The sequence below is a fragment of the Pelobates fuscus genome, chromosome 2, assembly GCF_036172605.1.
Source record: "Pelobates fuscus isolate aPelFus1 chromosome 2, aPelFus1.pri, whole genome shotgun sequence".
Classification (NCBI taxonomy): Eukaryota; Metazoa; Chordata; class Amphibia; order Anura; family Pelobatidae; genus Pelobates; species Pelobates fuscus.
The window spans coordinates 165,315,220-165,338,659 of record NC_086318.1 but is presented as its reverse complement, the minus strand read 5'-3'; the positions used below and the strand labels follow the sequence as shown (position 1 = coordinate 165,338,659).

The 23,440-nt window shown below is 41.5% G+C and overlaps 1 protein-coding gene across 2 annotated transcripts in view; it reads left to right on the top strand.

Annotated features, from left to right (window-relative positions):
* Nucleotides 1–3,489: 3,489 nt before the first annotated feature.
* The window catches only part of LOC134586948 (glutathione S-transferase 3-like), a 153,239-nt gene continuing 133,288 nt past the window's right edge, over nt 3,490–23,440 (top strand). The window contains exons 1-5 of one of the 2 annotated variants that reach the window (XM_063442916.1): nt 3,490–3,577; nt 18,602–18,698; nt 20,757–20,808; nt 21,348–21,480; nt 22,718–22,859. In XM_063442916.1, coding sequence (XP_063298986.1) covers nt 18,612–18,698; nt 20,757–20,808; nt 21,348–21,480; nt 22,718–22,859 — 414 coding nt within the window. In that variant the 5' untranslated portion in view covers nt 3,490–3,577; nt 18,602–18,611. The remainder of the gene's footprint in view (nt 3,578–18,601; nt 18,699–20,756; nt 20,809–21,347; nt 21,481–22,717; nt 22,860–23,440) is intronic. The other variant, XM_063442918.1, reaches the window with a different exon arrangement.

Below are 23,440 nucleotides of genomic sequence, written 5' to 3'. Positions count from 1 at the left end.
CTGAAGTCCACAATTATAGGCACTGTAGCTTTAAGGAGTAAACGATAACTGAAGTCCACAATTATAAGCACTGTAGCTTTAAGGAGTAAACGATAGTAAATTGCAGACACTGAATTAATAAAGAGTCTCTTAGTAGAGTTAACAGTTTAGGTGATAAGTAATTACAATAGCTGTTCCATACTTTAACTGAAGCAAGACAGATGCAGATAACTGATATGAAGTATGAGTTGAAGTTAGCTGTAACGGGATTGTTTTTACCGACTTAGCTTCCGGCACATAGAACACTGGTTCCCGAGATCTCCTCAGAGGCGGATGAAGAGTGTTTAATCTTTAGTCGTGGATGAGGAGAGGTGAAGGGAACTTTTGCAGAGTCCTTCAGTCCGGTCTGGTAGCAGAGGCTGTCACAACGAAGTTGTAGCCGGGTTGTGAGTAAGGAACGTAGTTCAATAATCCAGCCTTGATCAGCTGGTGCAGTCAGATTAAATAGGCAGACCGTGTCATACAGGGGTGTGGCTAGGCTCCGTGGAACCAGGAAGTAAGAGGATACCATAGTTAAGGCATTACAGAGGGCATGACTGCATCCCAGGGAGTGGGGTGGGGGCAGGGAGCCCAAGCAAATTCTTGCATAGGTTCCAATCAATATTAAAGACGGCCCTGGCCGTTTGTGTGTGAAAAATTAAAAAAAACTTTACTTTCACTGACAATATCATCGCTGTGATATGTTTTACTGTTTTGAAACACTAATATTTGTGTTCAGCAAAGTCTACCGAGTAAAACAGTACCCCCCATGTACAGGTTTTAGGTTGTCATGGGAAGTTATAGGGTTAAATATAATGCTCTCTCCTTAATCCCTATGTATATTTAAACAAATGGAGGTAATTTAGTTACTCCAATAGCTATTGGAGGGAATGCCCGCCTGCCAACGTCAAGGCAGACCCCCCCTAAGCGGGTCCTACACTGACCCTTCACCTTGCTTCCTTGAGCGTCTTTATTATTTTTTTTTACTATATATATATATATATATATATATTGGGGCTGATGTGTACTGTGGTTGTTGCTGCCGCCCAGGAGTGATGGGAGTGAGCGCAGGACTTATCTTTCTATATTTGTGTTCACTTTTTGTATCACACAGCTTTGTTACAATGCTGCCGCCCATCCCATGTGTTCCCTATTAAGGGTTAATAAGTATATAGGGGTGTGTATAAAAAATACCCCTATCTGTCTCATTAGAGATATCTTTGCCAGAAGCTCAAGGAAGCAAGCTGAAGGGTCAGTGTAGGACCCCCTTAGGGGGGGTCTGCCTTGATGTTGGCAGGTGGGCATTCCCTCCAATGACCATTGGAGTAACTAAATGACCTCCATTTGTTTAAATATACATAGGGATTAAGGAGAGAGCGCAGGTAAAAAAAAAAAATCTTTTTTTTTCTTTGGTTTTTAAATATAGTGCTAGTAAATTAAATTCTCTGGACTTTCGGCCTGGGTTGTCAGGAAGGTCCCTCAAATTGCAATCAATAAAATTACTTAATTATGTAAAAATATTACATAAATATGCATGTAGAATTTAAATATATGTACATATTTATATATTTTAAGTCTATGTGTATTTTTATGAAATTATTTATGTAATTCTGTATATGGATATATATATTTTGTATTATTTTTATCTATTTATATATACATAGATATATAATTTCATTCTAAGTGTATTTTGATATAAATATATATATTATCAAAATACAGTTAGAATAAAATTACATATATATATATATAATTTATTTTTATTTACTTATTATTTATATTTTATAATAATAATAATAATAATATATATATATATATATATATATAGTTAATATATGTGTATATATATATATATATGTGTGTGTGTGTGTGTGTGTAATATATATATATATATATATATAAAATATATAGATATTTATTATATAGATATAATATATGTATATATATTTTATATATAAATATATATATATATTTATATATAATATATATATACAAATTTCCGATATACGATTCTATATATCGTATATATATATATATATATATATATATATATATATATATATATATATATAATGTCATACTAAGTGTATTTTTATATTCATATATACAAAAAGTTAATGAATCAAAATATAATTATATACGTGTGTATATATAAATATATATATATATATATATATATATATATATATATACATATATAATTATATTTTGATTCATTAACTTTTTATTTTTTATTTTTCAGAAGCAAGGAGACTGCTTGTCAGTTAGGCAGTCCCCTTTCAGGCATCACTGACAAAAAGTGCAATCATTTCAAGTGGCCAGGATTGTCCACCTAGCGCTGTGGAACTTTGTGCTGGATTGGAGGACAGTTGCGGCCCAGGCAAAATATTACTTCTAGCTAACTCGGGTAGACACCTCCAATCCGAGCACTTTTTGGACAGAGTGAGCAATCAGGAGAGTGCTTTTCAAGGATGGAGTTTGTTTGGGGATGTGGGCACGGGAATCCTGTTTTTATTATAAAAATGTTAATCGGCGCTGAGGTGTCTTGTCACTAATAAAATGATCTGGTCAGGTACAGAACCCTAGGTGCGAGGTTTTTTGTAGCACCCTTTTTTCCCCTGGTGGCCCCTGTTGGGGACCCAGGTATAAAAGAGTGGCATTTGTCCCAAATAAATCACTTCTTCTTCACCCTTCACTAAGTCTCAGCTAATGTTTGGATGAGCTTGCTGCTACACAGCTATAATCACAAAAGTAAAGGGAGTCCTTGGTGGCGACATGTGGGTCCCCTGCGAATAGGTCTCAACACATTATTTACCCCTCCAAAAATATAAATCTATATGCTTTATTAGAAAACAACTCTTTTTGTATCTGTGACAATTTAACACTCAATACTAATAAAATCTATTTTGAATTATTTTTATTTAGTTGCAGTAGTGCTATAGCAATTATTATTAGCAAAGCAGTGAACTGTGTGTTTTTCCCCCCAATTTTTGCTATTTTTTTCATATTTGTCATCGTGTATGTAGTGTGTCTGAACAAAGCCCTATCTGTCCTTAGTCATAAAGGGGTAAAATCACTCTATTTTATTTTTAAGGAAAACAGAGGGACAACTGCATACATAATTATAGTTATAGGCTCTTTAAATGGCTGAAAGGTGTGCAATTGCTCCCCTCAGCCCTCTGTATGAGATGTTAAATGTTTAATTGATTTGCATTGACTGTTAACACTAACCCCTATTTCTAACAAATCTCTCCTCAGTTGTCTGCCTCCTGTCCTAAAACAAGCACTTTATGTTAGGAACTATGGCTTCACAGAAGGCCTTCTATGTATGGGGCACAGTTTACTCCATTTTTATAACACGGTGTTAGCTGTGCAGAGCTTGTGGTAAATCAGCTTTTGTCCAGGAGTGAATATGATCTGTATGGCTGGAGAGACACACCCCCTGTCTGTGCCTCTCACACACAGACCCTCCTGCTGGCAGCACCGTGTACTCAGTATATATACTGGCAGTCCATCTTATCTCTCAAGACGATACTGAAGAACTACAGTCCCTGCTCAAGTAAGTGCCTTGCCATTTTCATTTACACTGGAATGCTTCAAATAGATTGCTTGATATGTGTTTCCTACTAAACATTGAGAGCAAAATCGCTGTCTGCTGAGGCGGTGCTCCAAAAAGATAAACAATGATTTACTAAAGTTAGTATTCAAAGTGAATTTCAAATTTAAGGCTAAAGTAGCCAAACTGGAATCATAGTTTATTTAGAAAATGTTTCCAGTTGGGCTATTTTCACCTTGATTTTAAAATTTACTCAAATTCTCGTTTTATTTAATAACCTTGATTAAAATGTCTGCTCTTTGCCTGAGTACCTTCTCAGGTTGCACTAAAGAAAAATAATTAATTTATTTTTCATAAAATTTGCAAACTGGAAAATATCTGAAACTTTGCTATTTTTCCTGCTCAGATATTTTGACCTACATTTTGAAATTTCTTGTTATTTTTGCATAGCTTTTTCCCAAAAGTTGTAAAACTACCTTCTAGCCTAGCATAGATCTACAACTTTTGGTCACAAGTCATTTGGACATCCTGGCCATAGTGTTAGTAGTTGAGAATTTAAAATGGAATTCAGAGATCTAGCAGTCTTTGAAAAAGTTTCACGTTTTTGAAATGTTGACCTGAAGTCTAAAATTTGCTTTGAATTAACAATTTAGAGAATAACTATAATGCATGCCAAAATGTTATTTACTAAACCGTGAATTAAGAATGAAGGACACATGACATGTGTGACATGTCATGATTCCCTTTTATTCCAGAAGTTTGGTCCTTAAGGGGTTAATATAACCAAGTTAGAGAAATTTATTAAAATCCGCTGCTTCTGGAAATTGAGTTGCTCCACAGTCCATAAGATGTGCAAATGGGAATTTTGGATACCGGTGGGGCCTTATGATCATTAAAAGAAAACTGGCTGGGGGATACTCCCCAGTTTTTAAAAGATATTCTATTTAAAGGACCACTTAACCTCAATGAAGTGGTCTGGGTGCCAGGTCCCCCTTAGTTTTAACCCTGCAGCTGAAAACATAGCAGTTTACACTGCAGGGTTAATCCAGCCTCTAGTAGCTGTCTCCCTGACAGCCACTCAAGGTGCTTCACACTTATTTGACGCTGGACGTCCTCACAGAGTCCAGTGTCAAAAAAGATCCCCAGGGGGCGGAGCCTGACAGCAGAGGCAGCCAGACGTGCTCTGTAAGAGCTCCTGCTTCTGGCCCGAGCTAATAGAGTTTTACGCCCGGCTACCCAGCGATCAAGCTGCAAAAAGCACGCATCTTGCTAAGGGGTCCTCGGTGCACCGGAGGATCCCCGCTGTGAGCCTGTCCGTCCCCGGTCCATCCTGGTAGTGGTTTGCGGCCTACACGAGCCTGAACTGGGGGAGACGGCCGCTCTCCTAGCTCCTCGGACGAATGGAAGGGACTCTGGAATAAATTCTCCCCCCCCCCCTCTGGACCGGCGTGGGTTATCCCAGTATCCACTGGCTGAAGCCTATACCGACCCTAAGCGACTATCACCCCACGACTCCTAATCGCGGCTGACTAATCTGAGATGCCAGCCATACCTCTGCCCCACCAAACAAGCCTGAAACAGCCGATGGAGCCACGAGGATGGGCTGCTGAACTGGTGCTGGAGCGCTTGGACGAGATCTTTGCTAACTTCTGGGCCACGTTGGAGGCTCGTATCACAACGACCGACATCCTGAGGGAGAGCAGCCCAAAGAGCTACCCTATAAGCTCGCGGAAAGCCCGGCAGCTACCGGGGGCCACCCTGCTACACACAGCGACAAGAACAAACATCCCTCCCCGCATGACTACCAAAAGAAGAAGGCACAAGAAACCTCAGCGGCGGGCAACGCTTTACCGAAAAGCCCAGCAGCGTGGACCTTTCTACCCACCCCGACCACAGAGCTCCAGACTCACCCGTCAGGGGCAGCGCGACCCATAGAAAGTCCCCTTAAGCCACATGGCAGATGAGACCGACGGCACACGGAGGACACACCTGCTCATGCCTCTACACCGCACACAGAGAGAGAGCAGGTGGGGGAAACAGAGAGAGTGGTATCAGGCGTCCTCCCTGTACTTGGACTTTAAGCGGCATAGGCTAAACGCCATAAACAGACTCACACCAGACCCAGTATAACCAGGGTATCAGCCAGTTATATTCTACCAACATGATTTAACGTTGATTACATTTTTTTTTTTTTTTTTTTTTTATATATATTGCCCCTGTTGAAACTAGCAATCCTACTTAAAGCACCCTCAGGCGATTTTATAATATTATATTGGTTACTCATAACAACGAACAGTATAATCCTGTTTTCTCATACCTAAATGCGCCTTGCGCCCAAGCGTAGTATTACTCTAATTCAAGCACGTTGTATTTTACTTTATTTTTCCATTTGTTATAATCTACTGTCTGTCTAGATGGCACACCCTCGAGTAAATATGTATGACCTGCATAATCTAGACTGGTACCTGTGGTTTATAAAATAATCCTTTACTATAACAAATGTACACTGTATATGAAACCTCATTGCCTGATTATCGTTAAAAAAAAAAAAAAAAGTGCAGTACTATCATATGCCTGTTTTTACTGTCGTGGCATGAAAAGCCTGTCTGTAACTTTTTTGCACACAAAAAAAAAAATATTGAGTAATGCTTTCCTATGGGCGGGTTTGAATGCACGTGTGCCTCTTACTGTGCATGCGCATTCGGCTCCAGAGGAGGAGAGGTCACCAGCACATAGGGAGCCTGGCGCTGGATTAAGGTAAGTGGCTGAAGGGATTTTAACCCAGCAAACCAATCTGGCAAGTTTCAATGGAAAAGCCCTATATTTGACCCCTATAAGTTTCCTAAAACTCATAAAACCTGTACATGGGGGGGTACTGTGGTACTCGTGAGACATTGCTGAATTCAAAAATGTGTATTTTATTGCAGTAAAAACTAACGGTATTATGACATTCAGAGGTAAAATGTCATGCAGAACTTGAAATCTAACACATTTTCTTAATTTCTCATACTTTTGATTTTATTCATATTCAATTATGTTTCAAATATAAATATTTGAAAGTACATGAAATCCCTGTTTCTCCTGAACAAAATGATGTATAAGTAGTGTGGGTGCAATTAATATGAAAGAGGTGAAATATGGTTGAACCACATATAGCGCAAATTCCAGGTTTTGTTTACATTGTAAAGTGGGTAATAAGGATACCTGATCCGAAACGTACCAGGAAATTACTTGTGAGAAAGATGAAGTAATTAATTCAGTAAAGAAATCTAAAAATAGTATAGATGGAGGGATATCCAGGAAAAGTCATGCCCACAGTGGTGCAAAGGGGCACTGTTAACTAAACAGTGAACTAAAAAAATATAAAAATCTTTCCGGCATTGAAATAATAAAATACTACTTCATATGTCACTGGAACGAAAGGGTAGAGGTGATAGTCCACATCAAAGGATAGTTCGTGTAATAACAGTCTGTGGAAATGAGGGTAGCAATGTCTTATGTAAATATGTCTCCCCTATCAGGATAGACGACTCCTGTTATATAGTAACATCAGAGGCTGATGTACTATAACCTATAAAGGATAGTAAAAAAATAGGTACCGTATATACTCGAAAAACCCCAACTCGGCTTATACTCGAGTCAATAGTCTGTATTATGGCAATTTGCATTGCCATAATACAGACAGGGGGCTGTGGGGGCTGGCAGAGCAGTTACTTACCTCTCCTGTCAGCTCCCTCCTCCTCCGCGCCGTCCGTTCAGCACCTTGGTCAGCTCCCAGTGTAAGTCTCGCGAGAACCGCGGGGTCATAATGCGGCTCTCGCGAGACTTACAGTGGGAGCTGACAGAAGAACTGAACGGACGGCGCGGAGGAGGAGAGAGCTGACAGGAGCTGCAGGAGAGGTAAGTTACAGCTCCCTGCCAGCCCCTCCCTCCCCCCCACTGAACTACCAATGCCACTGGACCACCAGGGAGTAAGAGCCCCCCTCCCTGGCCAGCTAGCAAGCAGGGAGGGGGGACGAAAAAAAATAAATAATAATAATTAATAATATAACAATCAAAATGCCCACCCCCACCAACACATGCATCACACACACTCACACTTCATTCATACACGCACTGCATTCATACGCACACACTGCATTCATTATATACACACACTGTAAATAAATATTCAATTAATATATTTTTTTTTTTTAGGATCTAATTTTATTTAGAAATTTTACCAGTAGCTGCCTCATTTCCCACCCTAGTCTTATACTCGAGTCAATACGTTTTCCCAGTTTTTTGGGGTAAAATTAGGGGCCTCGGCTTATATTCGGGTCGGCTTATACTCGAGTATATACGGTATATGTTCTTCCTTGTCAATATACAGTATCCGACCATGTAATGGTATATTGTGTTGGAACATTGTCTCAAGGACTACATAAGGTTTATGTTTTGTTTTGATTACAACTTGTACAATTTGGCTCCGTCGCCTATACCTCGGGTAACAAACAATTAAACATACGTAAATTTGTACTTATAGTCTTATGTTGTGTTGATGATTACTGCTATATGGCGATGCAATACTTGGCCTCTGCGAAGGCACATGTAATCTCACCATAAAATTCCATGATAAGACTCTGCATAGGCTACAGTGCAACAAATTGCACCCTTGTTATATGCTGGTTAGACTGTTACCAACGAAATAAAAACTATTTAAAACAATTTGGCTCCGTCCTTAAGGGGTTAATAAAAGTCACTTGAAAAGAAACGTGTATTGTTGAAGCTATATATTTTTTTTTTTTTTTTTATGCGGGAGTCATCGATTTGGTTGATTGTGTAAACTGAACTCTCTGAGCCAATAGGTGGCGTCACTGCTTAATTATGCAAGAGCCTTCCAGTTTGAAGATTTTGAGAAAACAGGACAGAGCAGCAGGGAGATTTGGTGCTGGAACACAACTTTTGTGTTTAGCCTCTTAAAGCGACACTGTCATGGCCGAATGCAGTGTTTTTACCCTCCTCTCAACTCCACTACACCTAATTGACCACCTAGTCACTCCCAAATGCCCCTCAGCTGCCCATATTACCTACGTTTTAAACTTTATTTTCTGCGCAGAGCTAGGTTCTGGGCACCGCCATCTTCTCAATCTATTTGCAGATGATATTATCACTACAAGCTTTGCATACTTTGCTCAACATATTTGGCAGTCTTTCCTATTACAAACTAAACACCCCCTAAAACACAATTACCACCCATAGCATTACCACAGGAACAAATGGTGGCATTTAAAGTTGGCATATCTATATGATTGGAGAATTCTTTGTGTTAAATATTTGGGGACAAAGATCATGTCAAAAATGGTAGGCTCTGTATAAACTATTGTTTGCCTCTTATTTCTCAAGTCAAACAGGATATACTTTCCTGGAAGCATGCATAATTATCATGATTTGGTTAAATTAGCGCTGCCAAGATGATCCTCCCAAAACTTTTTTTTTTTTTAAACTCTTTGTTTGCAGTCAGTGTTAACATCTTGGCACATCTCAAGTGTAAAGCGAAAATATCAGTGCATATATAAATGCTACAACAATCACAAGTATAGAATCGACCTATTTTTAAAAAAACTGTATATTAACTGCAAAACCCTGCGTGCCAAATTGTAAAGGTGAATTAGGGGGACTGGTACAAGGCATTATGTGCCTGCGGCTTGACAAAGTAGTGTACTGACTGCGTGTTGCTCATACGGCAACGGTTTGTGTTAAATTACTGTAAGTAAGCTTAACCCCTTAAGGACCAAACTTCTGGAATAAAAGGGAATCATGACGTGTCAGACATGTCATGTGTCCTTAAGGGGTTAAAGTAGCTTGTAACTGTGGCCGACTGTCCATGGGGTTATATAAGAAAAAGGTTCTGAGCTTAGGCTGAACGCGTAATGAAACGTGCACTTCAGTAAAGGGGCAGCTTGACACATTCAAACGTGGCTTGAGGAGGGGTTAATCGCTAGACTAATGTGCAAGCCAAATGCTTACGAAGCCAGGGTGTCTGGGAGACCTAAAGTATAACACCTGAACTGAACAATAATATATTTGACATTGCCTTCCCTAGCGGCGGCAACGGCCGACCAACTTGACGAGCCCATATCCATGGAGGAATTAGCACTCGCAATCAAAACCACAAAGCCAGGTAGGAGCCCGGGTCCCGACGGCCTGCCCATCAAATACTATAAATGCTACGCTGAGACCCTGTACCCCCCACTACTAGACATGTTCAACGCCATCAGGGAGGGACACGCACTTCCTACACAGGCGCTTACGACTCACATTACCATAATTCCGAAAGAGGGCAGGGACCGGGAACACTGTGGGAGCTATCGTCCCATCTCCCTCATAAATAATGACATCAAACTGCTGGCGAAGGTCTTGGCGACCCGGCTCCAGCTGTACATACCCTCCTTGGTTCACGCGGATCAGGTGGGATTCGTGATGGGATGCGAGGCCAGGAACGATACTATTAGGGCCCTTACAATCATGCACAGGAAATCGGGGGCGGATACGGGCCTTCTCCTGCTGTCTACGGACGCGGAGAAGGCTTTCGACAGGGTTTGCTGGGCATACATGTTTCAGACGCTGACACATATGGGTATGGGGCCATACCTGAGAGGATGGATTGAGGCCCTATACACTCATCCGACAGCACATATTTTGGTCAACGGGGCACCCACAGAAGCGTTCCCAATACATAACGGCACCCGGCAGGGGTGTCCCCTGTCCCCGTTGCTATTCGTCCTAGCGCTGGAACCCCTGCTAAACGCCATCAGACACCACCCGGACATCAAGGGAGTACACATAGGGGATACTTGGTTGGTTGGTTGCTTCATCTAAGTGTTGCTTCTAAGTGTGTGTGTGGTTGGAGATATTCTGGAGAGTTTTACAGAAGCTTCAACTGTCTAAGAGCTGTGCTAAGAGTTCTTTTTTACTGTTACAGGTAAGATTCATCTGTAGGAAAAGGTTACTGACTGCACAAGGTTTGATTTCCTGTTGGTAATTATAAGGCATTTGATTGGATTAGGTAGCTACTTGCTATTGATTGCTATTTAAATTAGCTATTGTTTGCTAATAAGCAGAGGCCTACCCAGGTGTTAAACATTCCTAGTGGGAGGTGATTTTAGGAGTATATAAGGGTAGTTGTCATTAGCTTGGCTAATAGAGCTTGGTTGCTTCATCTAAGTGTTGCTTCTAAGTGTGTGTGTGGTTGGAGATATTCTGGAGAGTGTTGCTTCTAAGTGTGTGTGTGGTTGGAGATATTCTGGAGATAAACAGGAGGTAATCCGAGGTATTCAGGAGGATAAATAAAAAGTTAAGGTTTGTTTGATTTAAATTATTCACCTCATTGGAATGGCAGACTTAGTTCAGTGTAATAGTTGCTTTGCATTTGTTTCACGTTCCACTTTTTGGAGGTTTGGTTGTTGTCTAATCTGTAGACAGTTCTCTATTTTGCGGCAGGAGATTGTATTTTTGAAGTCTGAGATTTGTAAATTATCTGGTAAACAAACTCAGGCTGGAACTGCTGCAAAGCCACTGCCGCAGAGACATACTAGGAATGGCAGATGGATTACTGTAGGATCTGGTAGACTTGGAGTTGTGGATAAAAGGCATATTGCACAGTCTGTTGCTCTACATAATTCATTTTCTGCACTTTCAGAGTGTAGTGGTGTCGTGGAGAGAGGCACTGAGGCTAGTGGTGTTGTGCAGAGAGGCACTGAGGCTAGTGGTGTTGTGCAGAGAGGCACTGAGGCTAGTGGTGTTGTGCAGAGAGGCACTGAGGCTAGTGGTGTTGTGCAGAGAGGCACTGAGGCTAGTGGTGTTGTGCAGAGAGGCACTGAGGCTAGTGGTGTTGTGCAGAGAGGCACTGAGGCTAGTGGTGTTGTGCAGAGAGGCTTGGTGAGGCCTAATAGAAAGCAGTTGTTGGTGGGGGATTCCATCATAAGAGGTGTGGAGATGGACAATGGTGGTCTTGTGAGGTGTCTTCCCGGAGCTACTGCTCACAGAGACAGGAGACGTATCGGTAATATTGTTAAGCAAGCAAAGCAGGAAGGGGAATTGGATGTACTTGTCCATTTAGGGACAAATGACTTGGCTTGCAATGAGGTTTCAGAGGTTAAGGAAGTTTTTAGTGTTTTTGCCAATGATATACGGCAGGTTGCTTCCACATTGTCATTCTCTGAAGTTCTGCCTGTGCATAACACTCAGAATGACAGGCGGATGCGTATTAGGGACTTTAACTTGTGGCTTGGTGAATGGTGTCGGGAGCAAGGATTTGGCTTTATTGCTCATGGTAGCTCTGTTTGGAATGGAAATAAACTGTACAAAAAAGATGGTTTGCATCTTTCTCAAAAGGGAACAAATGTTCTCAGTGAGCAGTTCAGAGGTTTTGCTAGGATGTATTTAAACTAGGAGGGGGGGGCAAAAGGGTGATAAAACATCAATCCAATTGTCCCCCAAAACAAGGACAGAAGGTGCCTGTAGCAAGTGTGTTAAAAAATGATAAGCTTAGAGTCATGTCTACAAATGCTCGCAGTTTAGGGAATAAGATCCATGAACTTGTGGCAATAATGGCAACTGATAGTGTAGATTTAGTCGCTGTTACTGAGACATGGTATAATGAGAAAAATGACTGGGACATAGCAATACCAGGGTACTCTTTATATAGAAAAGACAGGGAAGGCAAGAAAGGGGGAGGGGTGGCCCTGTATGTAAAGAATAGCATAAAATCTAGCCTAATAAAGGTTAGTGAGGCGAACATAGAGTCAGTTTGGGTTACGTTAGAATTTGGTAATCACACAGTAACTCGTGTAGGTGTGATTTATAGGCCCCCAGGACAAATTGAAGAGTTAGATAATCTACTAGTTGAAGAAATAGCTAAAATGACAATGAAGGGGGAAGTTATCATCATGGGTGACTTTAATCTTCCTGATATAAATTGGAAAACAAAAATAGCTACTTGTGCCAGGAGCACACATATTCTAAACTCCCTACTGGGATTGTCTCTAAAACAAGTCGTTGAGGAGCCAACTCGTAAAGAGGCCATACTAGATTTAGTGTTAACAAATGGAGATTTGGTATCAGATATTACTGTAGGTGAAAGTTTAGGATCCAGTGATCATCAGTCAGTGTGGTTTAATATAAGAACAGTGACTGAGTCACACCACACAAAAACAAAAGTTTTAGACTTTAGAAAAACAGACTTTTCCAAAATTAGAATATGTGTAAAGGAGTCATTATCAGACTGGAGCAATTTAAATGGAGTCCAAAAGAAATGGGATTATTTAAAAGTTGCACTACTGAAGGCAACAGAAAATTGCATTAGGCTTGTCAGTAAAAGCAAAAAATTCAAGAAACCACTGTGGTACTCCACAGATGTAGCCAAAATAGTAAAAAACAAAAAGTTAGCATTTAGTAATTATAAAAAAACCCAGAGTGAGGAAGACAGAATGACCTATAAGATTAGGCAGAAAGAGGCTAAGCAAGTTATAAGAGCTTCCAAATCACACACAGAAGAGAAAATAGCACAGTCAGTAAAAAAGGGGGACAAAACCTTTTTTAGATACATAAATGAGAAAAGAAAAGTAAAACAAGGATTAGTTAGATTAAAAACAAAAGAAGGAAGGTATGTAGATGAGGATAAAGGTCTAGCTGACTGCCTCAATGAATATTTTTGTTCGGTATTTACAGATGAAAATGAAGGAAAGGGACCTCAGTTAAGAAAAAGGATAAATGAGTCATTTATTACACGTGAGTTTACAGAGGAAGAGGTTCTATTTCAACTGTCAAAAGTAAAGACAAATAAGTCAATGGGACCTGATGGAATACACCCAAAGCTATTAAAAGAGCTTAGTGGTGTACTAGCAAAACCATTAACAGATTTATTTAACCAATCATTGATAACAGGAGTAGTCCCAGAAGATTGGAAGTTAGCGAATGTTGTGCCCATTCACAAGAAAGGTAATAGGGAGGAGTCGGGCAACTATAGGCCAGTAAGCCTAACTTCAGTAGTGGGGAAAGTGATGGAAACCATGTTAAAGGATAGGATTGTTGAACATCTAAAAACACATGGATTTCAAGATCAGAGACAACATGGGTTTACTTCAGGGAGATCATGCCAAACTAATCTTATTGATTTTTTTGATTGGGTAACTAAAATTATAGATCAGGGTGGTGCAGTAGACATTGCTTACCTCGATTTCAGTAAGGCTTTTGACACTGTTGCACATAGAAGGCTTATCAACAAACTACAATCTTTGAGTTTGGATTCCAATATTGTTGAATGGGTAAGGCAGTGGCTGAGTGACAGGCAACAGAGGGTTGTAGTCAATGGAGTATATTCGAAGCTTGGGCTTGTCACCAGTGGGGTACCTCAGGGATCTGTACTTGGACCCATTCTCTTTAATATTTTTATTAGTGATATTGCAGAAGGTCTTGATGGTAAGGTGTGTCTTTTTGCGGATGATACTAAGATATGTAACAGGGTTGATGTTCCAGGAGGGATAAGCCAAATGGAAAATGATTTAGGTAGACTAGAAAAATGGTCAGAGTTGTGGCAACTGACATTTAATGTGGATAAGTGCAAGATAATGCATCTTGGACGTAAAAACCCAAGGGCAGAGTACAGAATATTTGATAGAGTCCTAACCTCAACATCTGAGGAAAGGGATTTAGGGGTGATTATTTCTGATGACTTAAAGGTAGGCAGACAATGTAATAGAGCAGCAGGAAATGCTAGCAGAATGCTTGGTTGTATAGGGAGAGGTATTAGCAGTAGAAAGAGGGAAGTGCTCATGCCATTGTACAGAACACTGGTGAGACCTCACTTGGAGTACTGTACACAGTACTGGAGACCCTATCTTCAGAAGGATATTGATACCTTAGAGAGAGTTCAAAGAAGGGCTACTAAACTGGTTCATGGATTGCAGGATAAAACTTACCAGGAAAGGTTAAAGGATCTTAACATGTATAGCATGGAGGAAAGACGAGACAGGGGGGATATGATAGAAACATTTAAATACATAAAGGGAATCAACACAGTAAAGGAGGAGACTATATTTAAAAGAAGAAAAACTGCCACAACAAGAGGACATAGTCTTAAATTAGAGGGACAAAGGTTTAAAAATAATATCAGGAAGTATTACTTTACTGAGAGGGTAGTGGATGCATGGAATAGCCTTCCAGCTGAAGTGGTAGAGGTTAACACAGTAAAGGAGTTTAAGCATGCGTGGGATAGGCATAAGGCTATCCTAACTATAAGATAAGGCCAGGGACTAATGAAAGTATTTAGAAAACTGGGCAGACTAGATGGGCCGAATGGTTCTTATCTGCCGTCACATTCTATGTTTCTATGTTTCTATGTTTCTATACACAACATAAACTAGCCGCATATGCGGACGACCTATTGTTTTTTGTGACGACCCCGGAAGTCTCCCTCCCTAACCTGGTGCAGGCATTCCAGACCTTTGGAGGGTTCTCGGGCTTTAAGATCAACTTCTCAAAGTCTTATATCCTAAACGTCAGCCTACCCCCAAGGAGAACCGCTCAACTCCGCAGGAGTTTTGCATTCCAATGGGCCACAGATAAAATCCGATACCTTGGCACTTGGCTGACTGTAAAGGAATCTGAGCTTTTTTCTGCAAATTTCACCCCGATGCTAGCTACTTTTAGTGCGGAGATGAGGGAGTGGGCCCTTCCGCACATATCTTGGCTAGGTAGAATCCAAGTTGTAAAAATGAACTTCCTACCAAGACTACTCTATCTCTTCCAAGCCCTGCCCATTGCAATCCCATCCTCGTTTTTCATCGCACTCCGAAGGGCACTGGGGACATTTGTCTGGGACGGGAGGAGACCCCAATTGAAATATGCACTACTCACACAACCCAAGAACAAGGGAGGTCTAGCCTTGCCCGACTTCCGACTATACTATAAAGCGTGCCACCTGCAACGCGTAGTGGAATGGTCCAAGACCTGGGTAAGCAAATTATGGAAGCAGGCAGAAGAGGGAGAGGCAGGGCTCCCAGCCGCCCTCATCCCGGGGGGACAGATGGCAGGGAGAAACACTACACTACATACATGAAGGCGACACTGCGGATCTGGCGTGGTAACGCCAGTAGATACGCACTCTCCACATGCCCATCCCCATTGCTTCCCCTTACACACAATCAAGAATTCCCACCGGGCAAGGACCCTAGAGCAATGCAGGCTTTGGAGCAGGACCCCCTGCCAAGGCTGAGACACGTGGGCTCTGGACAGGGGTTGCGAACCTTGGCTGACTTATGTGGAGGTCCAGACCAACCATTCTCGACTCACTTCCGCTACGCGCAGCTGACGAGCTACGTCAGGACCCTACCGCACACTAGGGCCCGAATTCGGGCGCTTACCACCTTTGAACAACTCTGTGCGGACCCTGACCCGCTGCCACATGGCATCTCGCACCTCTACTCCCTACTGCAAACACACACGCCCACGGCCCCGCCATGATTTATGGGGAAATGGGAGGAGGCCCTTAATCAAACCTTTAGTAGCGCAGAATGGGAAAAGATATGTGATATCACGCACCACTGCTCCGTATTCAGCAAAAGCCAAGAAACGGCGTACAAGGTGCTAACGCACTGGTACTGCACACCGGACACTACACACTACATACACGCTCATGGGTCCAGCCTCTGCTGGAGGTGCGCATGGGCAACGGGCACACCTATACACATCTGTTGGGAATGCGAACTTGTACAAACATTCTGGAGGACTATCCATAAAATAGCCTCCCGCTTCACGGACAACCCACCACCGCTAGAACCGGCAGCAATGCTGCTCCACCACACGACAACCCCGACATCAAAATACAAAAAATCACTCACAATTCGGATACTAAACATAGCTAAGCAAACCATACCACAATATTGGAAGAAAAACGAGACTCCCTCAATGCTTAAGTGGTTCGCCCAGATGGAAGAACTGCGAGCAATAGAAGAGCTTACCATGTTGGCGAACGATAAGCAACGCCAGACATACTTAGATATCTGGACACACTGGATACTGACCACGACGAAACCTGACTTTTTGACGCAACTCCAAAACTGATGACAGGATAGGTCACGGGCAGGACTGACGCGTAGACGGTAGACAGACCCTCGTCCTCCTTCCCTATCCTACCCTACCCCCCATTCCCAACTCCTAAAAGCAAGAGACACCGAACAGGGGTCCCAACTGTTAAACAGGCACTGTGGGTAAGAGTACCTCTAATCGTATTCCCCAGTAAAATGTGACACCTCTCCACTCCAACACCACTGTCAGCCGGCAATCAGGATCATGAATGGCCGAGATGCCAATAGCATACAGAAGGGCTGAAACATATCCGCCTCTCCAGCACGCATAATCATACCACCCGTGACATGGGGGGGACAATAGCGGAGAGAGGGACAGGCAACATAGAGAGAGACAACCTGGGAGCCCATACCTAGGTAGTTAGGGAGATGAAGCAGAAGAGGGTACCTACATAAAATACATAATACAGGGAATAAGAGAACACTAAGTACTCAAAAAGAAAAAGAACTAGAGAGACCACCCGCAGTAAGCTATTACAACTGTTGATACACGGGACCTGCGTGTCCGACTTGTTGAGGGGCCTGCGTGCCCGCATTATGAATGTTATTACCCACCTGTTGACTTAAGACTAGACCTGCGAGTCTACAAGTTACATGTTTTTCTTTCCCAGATGCAGGAAATAAAAAGTATATTTACAAAAAAATAAAAAATAATATATTTGACATTGATATTAACCGCCCTAGGCGTCAGAGTTGGTAGTCTCCGGTGCTGCTCTTCTGGGACCAAAGGGAGTAATTGTCTCCACCGTCCAAAATGTCCGTGTGTCCTTTTGAACGATCTCCGTTGGTAGACCTAGGGACTGAAGGAATGTTGTTGCCTCTGAAACGTGTCGGTGCGGGCCCCACTTGTATGGGATGGAATGTTCTTGTAGTAGTTGTGTAACAGGTCGGAACGACCTCCGCCATGTGAGGGTACTTCTAGAAAAGTCTCTGTAAAAGACCAGGTGTGCTCCCTCGAAGGGTAGTGTGGGAGAGCCTTTAACAGCGCCCATGAGGGCCCCTTGGTCAAAGTCCTATACAAACTTGAGAAATATATCCGTTAGTGCGTCTTGGGGCAGCCTTTAGGAGATGGAAGCAGGCATCCACCACAAGCTGTTTTGGCGGCAGGAGTGTGGCAATAAGCCTCCTGCAGTAATTCAGCGTTTGAGATGGTTTCAGGAACGTATTCTTACATTGCTTGCTTTAGCCCTGTCTTCTATGCTAGCCAGTTGTGCTGTCAGGTCGTCGCATTTCTTCTGTAATGAGCCTAGAGCAGCATTTGTGGCAGATTGGGCCAGTTTGGTCCTTCCCATGTCTCCCTCTACCGCTTCCACTCTGCTAGTGAGTGTGGTAACTTCCTCCCGGATTAGCGCCATATCTGCCTGAAACATGTCTTTGATATCCTGCTTCAATGCTTGTATGTCTGATTTAGTAGAGCAGGCAGAATCACCCTCCTACAGAGATGCCCGGGGCACGGAGTGTACCTCGGATGAAGTAGGAGGCAGATCTTGGAGGCTGTCGTCGTTGGTATGGTATGCTCCTGGAAGGAGGGGTGAAGCAGTTTTTGCTTGTCCATGCTCCATTGGAGTTATTGTTATCACTGAGCCCCACATCCCTACCTTTTAAATATTAATTTAAAGTATTTTTTGTTTTGTTTTTGCAACATGAGGAGTGAAAACCATACCATATTTATTCTGGCTTGCCTGAAAAGCTTACGTGTGTGTGTGTGTGTGTGTGTGTGTGCAAGGAGTGACTTGCTGAAAACCATTTTTAATATGCCTAAAATAGGGATTACAGCTGTGTCCTCTGTATTGCAAACCTTTATGTTAATAAATGTAGCAATGTTTTTGGTTCTATACTGTACTACAATCTGAAACTACATTCGGTATGTATGATTCACGCGCACATATTTTATTTTTAGAATCCTAAATATGGCTGAAAAACCAAAGTTATATTACTTCAATGGAAGAGGGAAAATGGAATCCATACGCTGGCTCCTGGCTACAGTTGGTGTTGAGGTTTGTTAAAAGATCATTGCTTTTAGAGAAGATATATAGATAGGAAATTGTATTCTGTGTGTGTGGAGTGAGAGGTAGGGGATTGGCTTCTGTTGTGCTTGTCAGTTCTTACTGTGCACATAACACAGTCCACACTAAGGTGTGCACATCATGTTGTATTGCAGCAGAACTATAACGAACAGCAAGCTTCTCTCCTTCCGGCTGAGCGATCATGCGGTTTTGTGTTTGTTTATTTTTTTATGAATGGAGTTAAAGGTCTCTTTGACAGAAGACCCTGGCTCGTGGAGGGGCTTGGAGGCCAGCCTCCTGTCCACTGAATAAGGGCTTGGTCCCATGAGCCCCTAAAAGGCACTGGATGCTTATTCTACCTCCCTGCATATCGAGCGCCAGCCTGGAGGCTGTTGAGCTGTTCACCAGATCAGGACTGTGCCAGAATCTTTTATTGGGTTTCAGCACTGCAAGTAGCTTATCAAAATGTCTGGAGCCACTAAAAACTGGTGCTCACACCAAATCTGCAGGGTGTTCAGTGAGCTAACTAAACCTGCAAGTTTGTCTAATATAAGTCTACGGGGGTGTAGCCAGGTTTTATCCATAAAAGTGCCAATTTCTACTGAAATCTTCACTTTTTGTAAAATGAAAGGGCGCACACAAACAAGGCATTTCAGCACATTGTCATGGGAATTGGCCAGACTCTGACATCTCATTTTGACCCGTGTGTGTGTGTGTGTGTGTGTGTGTGTATATATGTGTATATATGTGTGTGTGTGTGTATATGTATATATATATATATATATATATATATATATATATATATATATATATATATATATATATATACAAACCTCAGATCTGGCACTCTGTTAAAGGACCACTCTAGGATTAACCCTTTTATTTTTTATAAACATAGCAGTTTCAGAGAAACTGCTATGTTTATAAATGGGTTAATGCAGCCTCCAAATCCTCTAGTGGCTGTCTCACTGACAGCCGCTAGAGGCGCTTGCGTGATTCTCACTGTGAAAATCACAGTGAGAGCACGCAAGCGTCCATAGGAAAGCATTGTAAATGCTTTCCTATGAGACCGGCTGAATGCGCGCGCAGCTCTTGCCGCGCATGCGCATTCAGCCAAAAGGGAGGATCGGAGGAGGAGAGCTCCCCGCCCGGCGCTGGAATAAAGGTAAGTTTAAACCCCTTCCTCACCATCCAGCCCGGCGGGAGGGGGTCCCTGAGGGTGGGGGCACCCTCAGGGCACTATAGTGCCAGGAAAACGAGTGTTTTCCTGGCACTATAGTTGTCCCTTAACGCATAACTATGTAATTCATTGAACAAAGACGTTCCACCTCTCTTGTAGCTGTAGAGGGATTTGGGAGGGGTGGCTAGTTGACCCCAGATAAGAAGTGAAAGTATGACTACTTATAATGGGGTTTGACAAAGGCCCTGTTGTGAGCTGAAACGTTGCTTTACATCTGCTTCAATAAATTAAATTTGCTCACTGAATTTAACTTGAGTGTCTGGACCATCCTTATTACTTTTCTGCAAATTATATTGTGAGGATTGGCCAACCTCCGGCCTGGTTGCACCCTGGGATCCAGGAGAGTGCGGTATCCATTTCGGTAATTATACTTATAATGGGGGAGCCTGGGCACTCTAGGCACCATAACCACTAAACTGTGCTGTTGTGGTTATGGTACCAAGAGTGTTCCTTTTAACATGAATGAAGAGTTTCTACTCCTTTCATTGCTACTATCAAAAATGAAAGTAATACACGTGAAATAATTTCAATTAAATTTCAGTTTAAATATGCAACCTTGTGACTGCATTGCCTGTGATCTCAATTTTGAGCACAAGAGAAACAACAATGCATTTTTCAATAAGTAAGTCTGTCATATAATTTCATGTTTAAAGCAGAGGGAGTACATACGGTATATGAATGGATTAAGCTTTTGTTCCTTATTAGACCTGCTTTTCTTTTGTGTTGTGGTTTCTTTGGTGGAGGGTGGGGGGGCTGTTTAATTTATATACGGTACTTTATAATGTGTTCTTTTATGATTTATTTTGCAGTTTGAAGAAGTGTTTTTAGAAAACCGAGAACAGTATGACGGTCTGCTTAAAGGTATGGCAGTAACACTATAGACAATCTTTTATATTTTATCCCGTTGATAATGCATTAAAATAGTAATAAAAAAATAAAATAATAAAAACTAAAAATATGATTTCAGAACTTCCCAGCCAAATCCTAGTTCAGAATGTGCCCTTCCATAAGAAATGTCTCGTTCTGGTGTATGGGGTCTGCTATTATTCCATACATATCTGCTGGTCTGATGTTAATGGGAGATGTATTTTATCCACAAAAAACATTTCCACTCCTTGCTTAGGCTGAGTGGAACTACGGTACTTTAAAAACCGATAGCATCTATATTGTGGCTCCTATTAGTCTGGTTCACTAAACTGTGGACCTTGCGATTTATAAACTCTGTGCATCTCTTGGCATTGTGCATGCTCCATGAGATCAGCTTAAGTCTGTGAAGGCAGAGCCTGTACTTAGACAAAACTGCTAAAGGCAATCCAAACATGTGACATATAAATATACAGTCAACAGGAGACCGCTGTTTTATGTCCTGGTATATTTTTATTTATTTTTTTTCTTCCCAGAGGGCGCTTTGCTTTTCCACCTAGTGCCAATGGTGGAAATTGATGGCATGAAGTTGGAACAAACTAAAGCCATTCTGCAGTATATTGCTGGGAAGTACAACCTTTATGGGAAGGATCTAAAGGAGAGGGTATTGTATGTCCTGTTGATTTACTAAAATGTTGAGTTGTCACTAATTGTAAATGATTGTTAAATGTATGTTTGAAATTATTAGGTTTGCTCATTCTACTTAATGTGGCTGACTTTGAGTTTTTAGAAGCCAGCGTGTGTGAGTATCTATCCTGAATAAAGTTTATGCTGTCAAACAGAAACGTTGATCAAATAAATAGCAGGGTTTTTTTTTTTTTTTTTTTCTTCTTTACAAAGAAGTCCCTGGAGTGCCGTTCTTATGTTGTATTTGTTTGTGTGTGTATAAAAGTCCTAGTAGTCTTGCACTCCAGTTGTGTAAATGTAAGTATATCACCGGTGCTATAAAATTCCAATTTAAGCCAGCGCTCCAGAGATTTTCTTTCATAATCTTCATTTGGTATCCAAAAACTTTTACATAAAAAAAAAAGTTGACGTTTCCGTTCTTAATGAGAACTTTTCTCAGGACACACACACTTTTCACCATCTGCTTTGATGTTCCCGACTGCCAGATCCCATGTCTGCCTGGAACTTTAAATAATGATGTGGGAGAGGATAATATGAAAAACTTTTTCCTTCTGATGGTAAATAAAAACAAAACAAAACAAAATTCTCCCTTGCAATTCACAGAATATGATTTGTGACATGTTTGCATTCTTCCCCCATATATATCTGTGAGTGGGTAGTGAGCATGTATGTGTCTTCATTTAAAAATCTCTTTATTCATTTCTATTTTCCAATGTAAAGGCTGCAAGGAGCTGTATTGTGAATAGTCCTGTTACTGTTTGACTCCATGACATACTAGCCTGGGGAGAAAGTTAATAAGATTCACGTTGACTAGAATTGCCTGTAGTCTCTGTATCTTCGTTTTTGAGAGTTAGGTTTTTGGTAAACTTATTTATTTAATATAAAACTGCACTTAACTTACAATGGTGGTCTGTCTGCGTACAGATCAAGAGTTTTTTTTTGTTATACAGGTTACAAATGTATTAATATGCACATGAGTTCTAAAATGTAGTCAACTTTTTCATCAAACCCCAAATAAACTAGTTGAGTCCCAGAGGGTAGACCAGTGCATTCTTTTGTTTACTAGTTTGACACTCAACAGGATGAAAAGACCGTATATTGATACCAGATTGTTTATTACACTACAAAACATATCTGGCTTGGTAAATGCAAGCATTTTATGCTTTTTATTTTCCACCCTTGAAATCTGAATTGAATTGCAATATTTTTATTTTTTTAGTATTGATATGTATGTGGAAGGGACCACTGATCTCATGGAGTTGATTATGTCTCATCCATTCCTACTGCCAGAGGATAAAGCAAAGCACATTGAGGTTATTATAGAGAAGGCAAAGAAAAGATACTTCCCAATTTATGAAAAGGTGACTCTTTTCTTTAATACTGTATTTATGACTGCCTATTGGTGAAATGTTAAAACTTGACTGTCACTGAAGTTATACACTAGGTATGTGGAAGCACACGCCAAACAGGCAGCCCTGTCGCCAAAGGTGTTTGTGTGTGTGTGTGTGTTCTTCAACATACTTCAATCACAGTTGCATGTTTTGCCCATTATGGTTTCCCTTTTTATAGAGCTAGTCTCTATGTAGGTATCCACTTATTTGGTTGGCTTAATGTTTCCACTACAGGTGCAAATTGTCAACTTTTACCTTAATGAAGGCAGATTTCCACTGTTTCTAAAGAAGACCTGTTTGTGTGTCTCCCTCTCCCTCTCCCTAGCCATGTATAAGTTTCCCCATTTACAGTATATTGCACATGCCACATAAGCGTAAGAACCAACCACGAGCGACCCATGCAACTCTAGGCGAGGATACCAGCTACACACCCATAATCATCAGAGCCACTCAGGGGAGACGTGAGGTACTGATTGGATTGAGTCTTGTGAGACTGCTGGTGTTCCCACGACGACCTGATTGCGAGTGTTCACTGGTCGCCTGACCTCGGT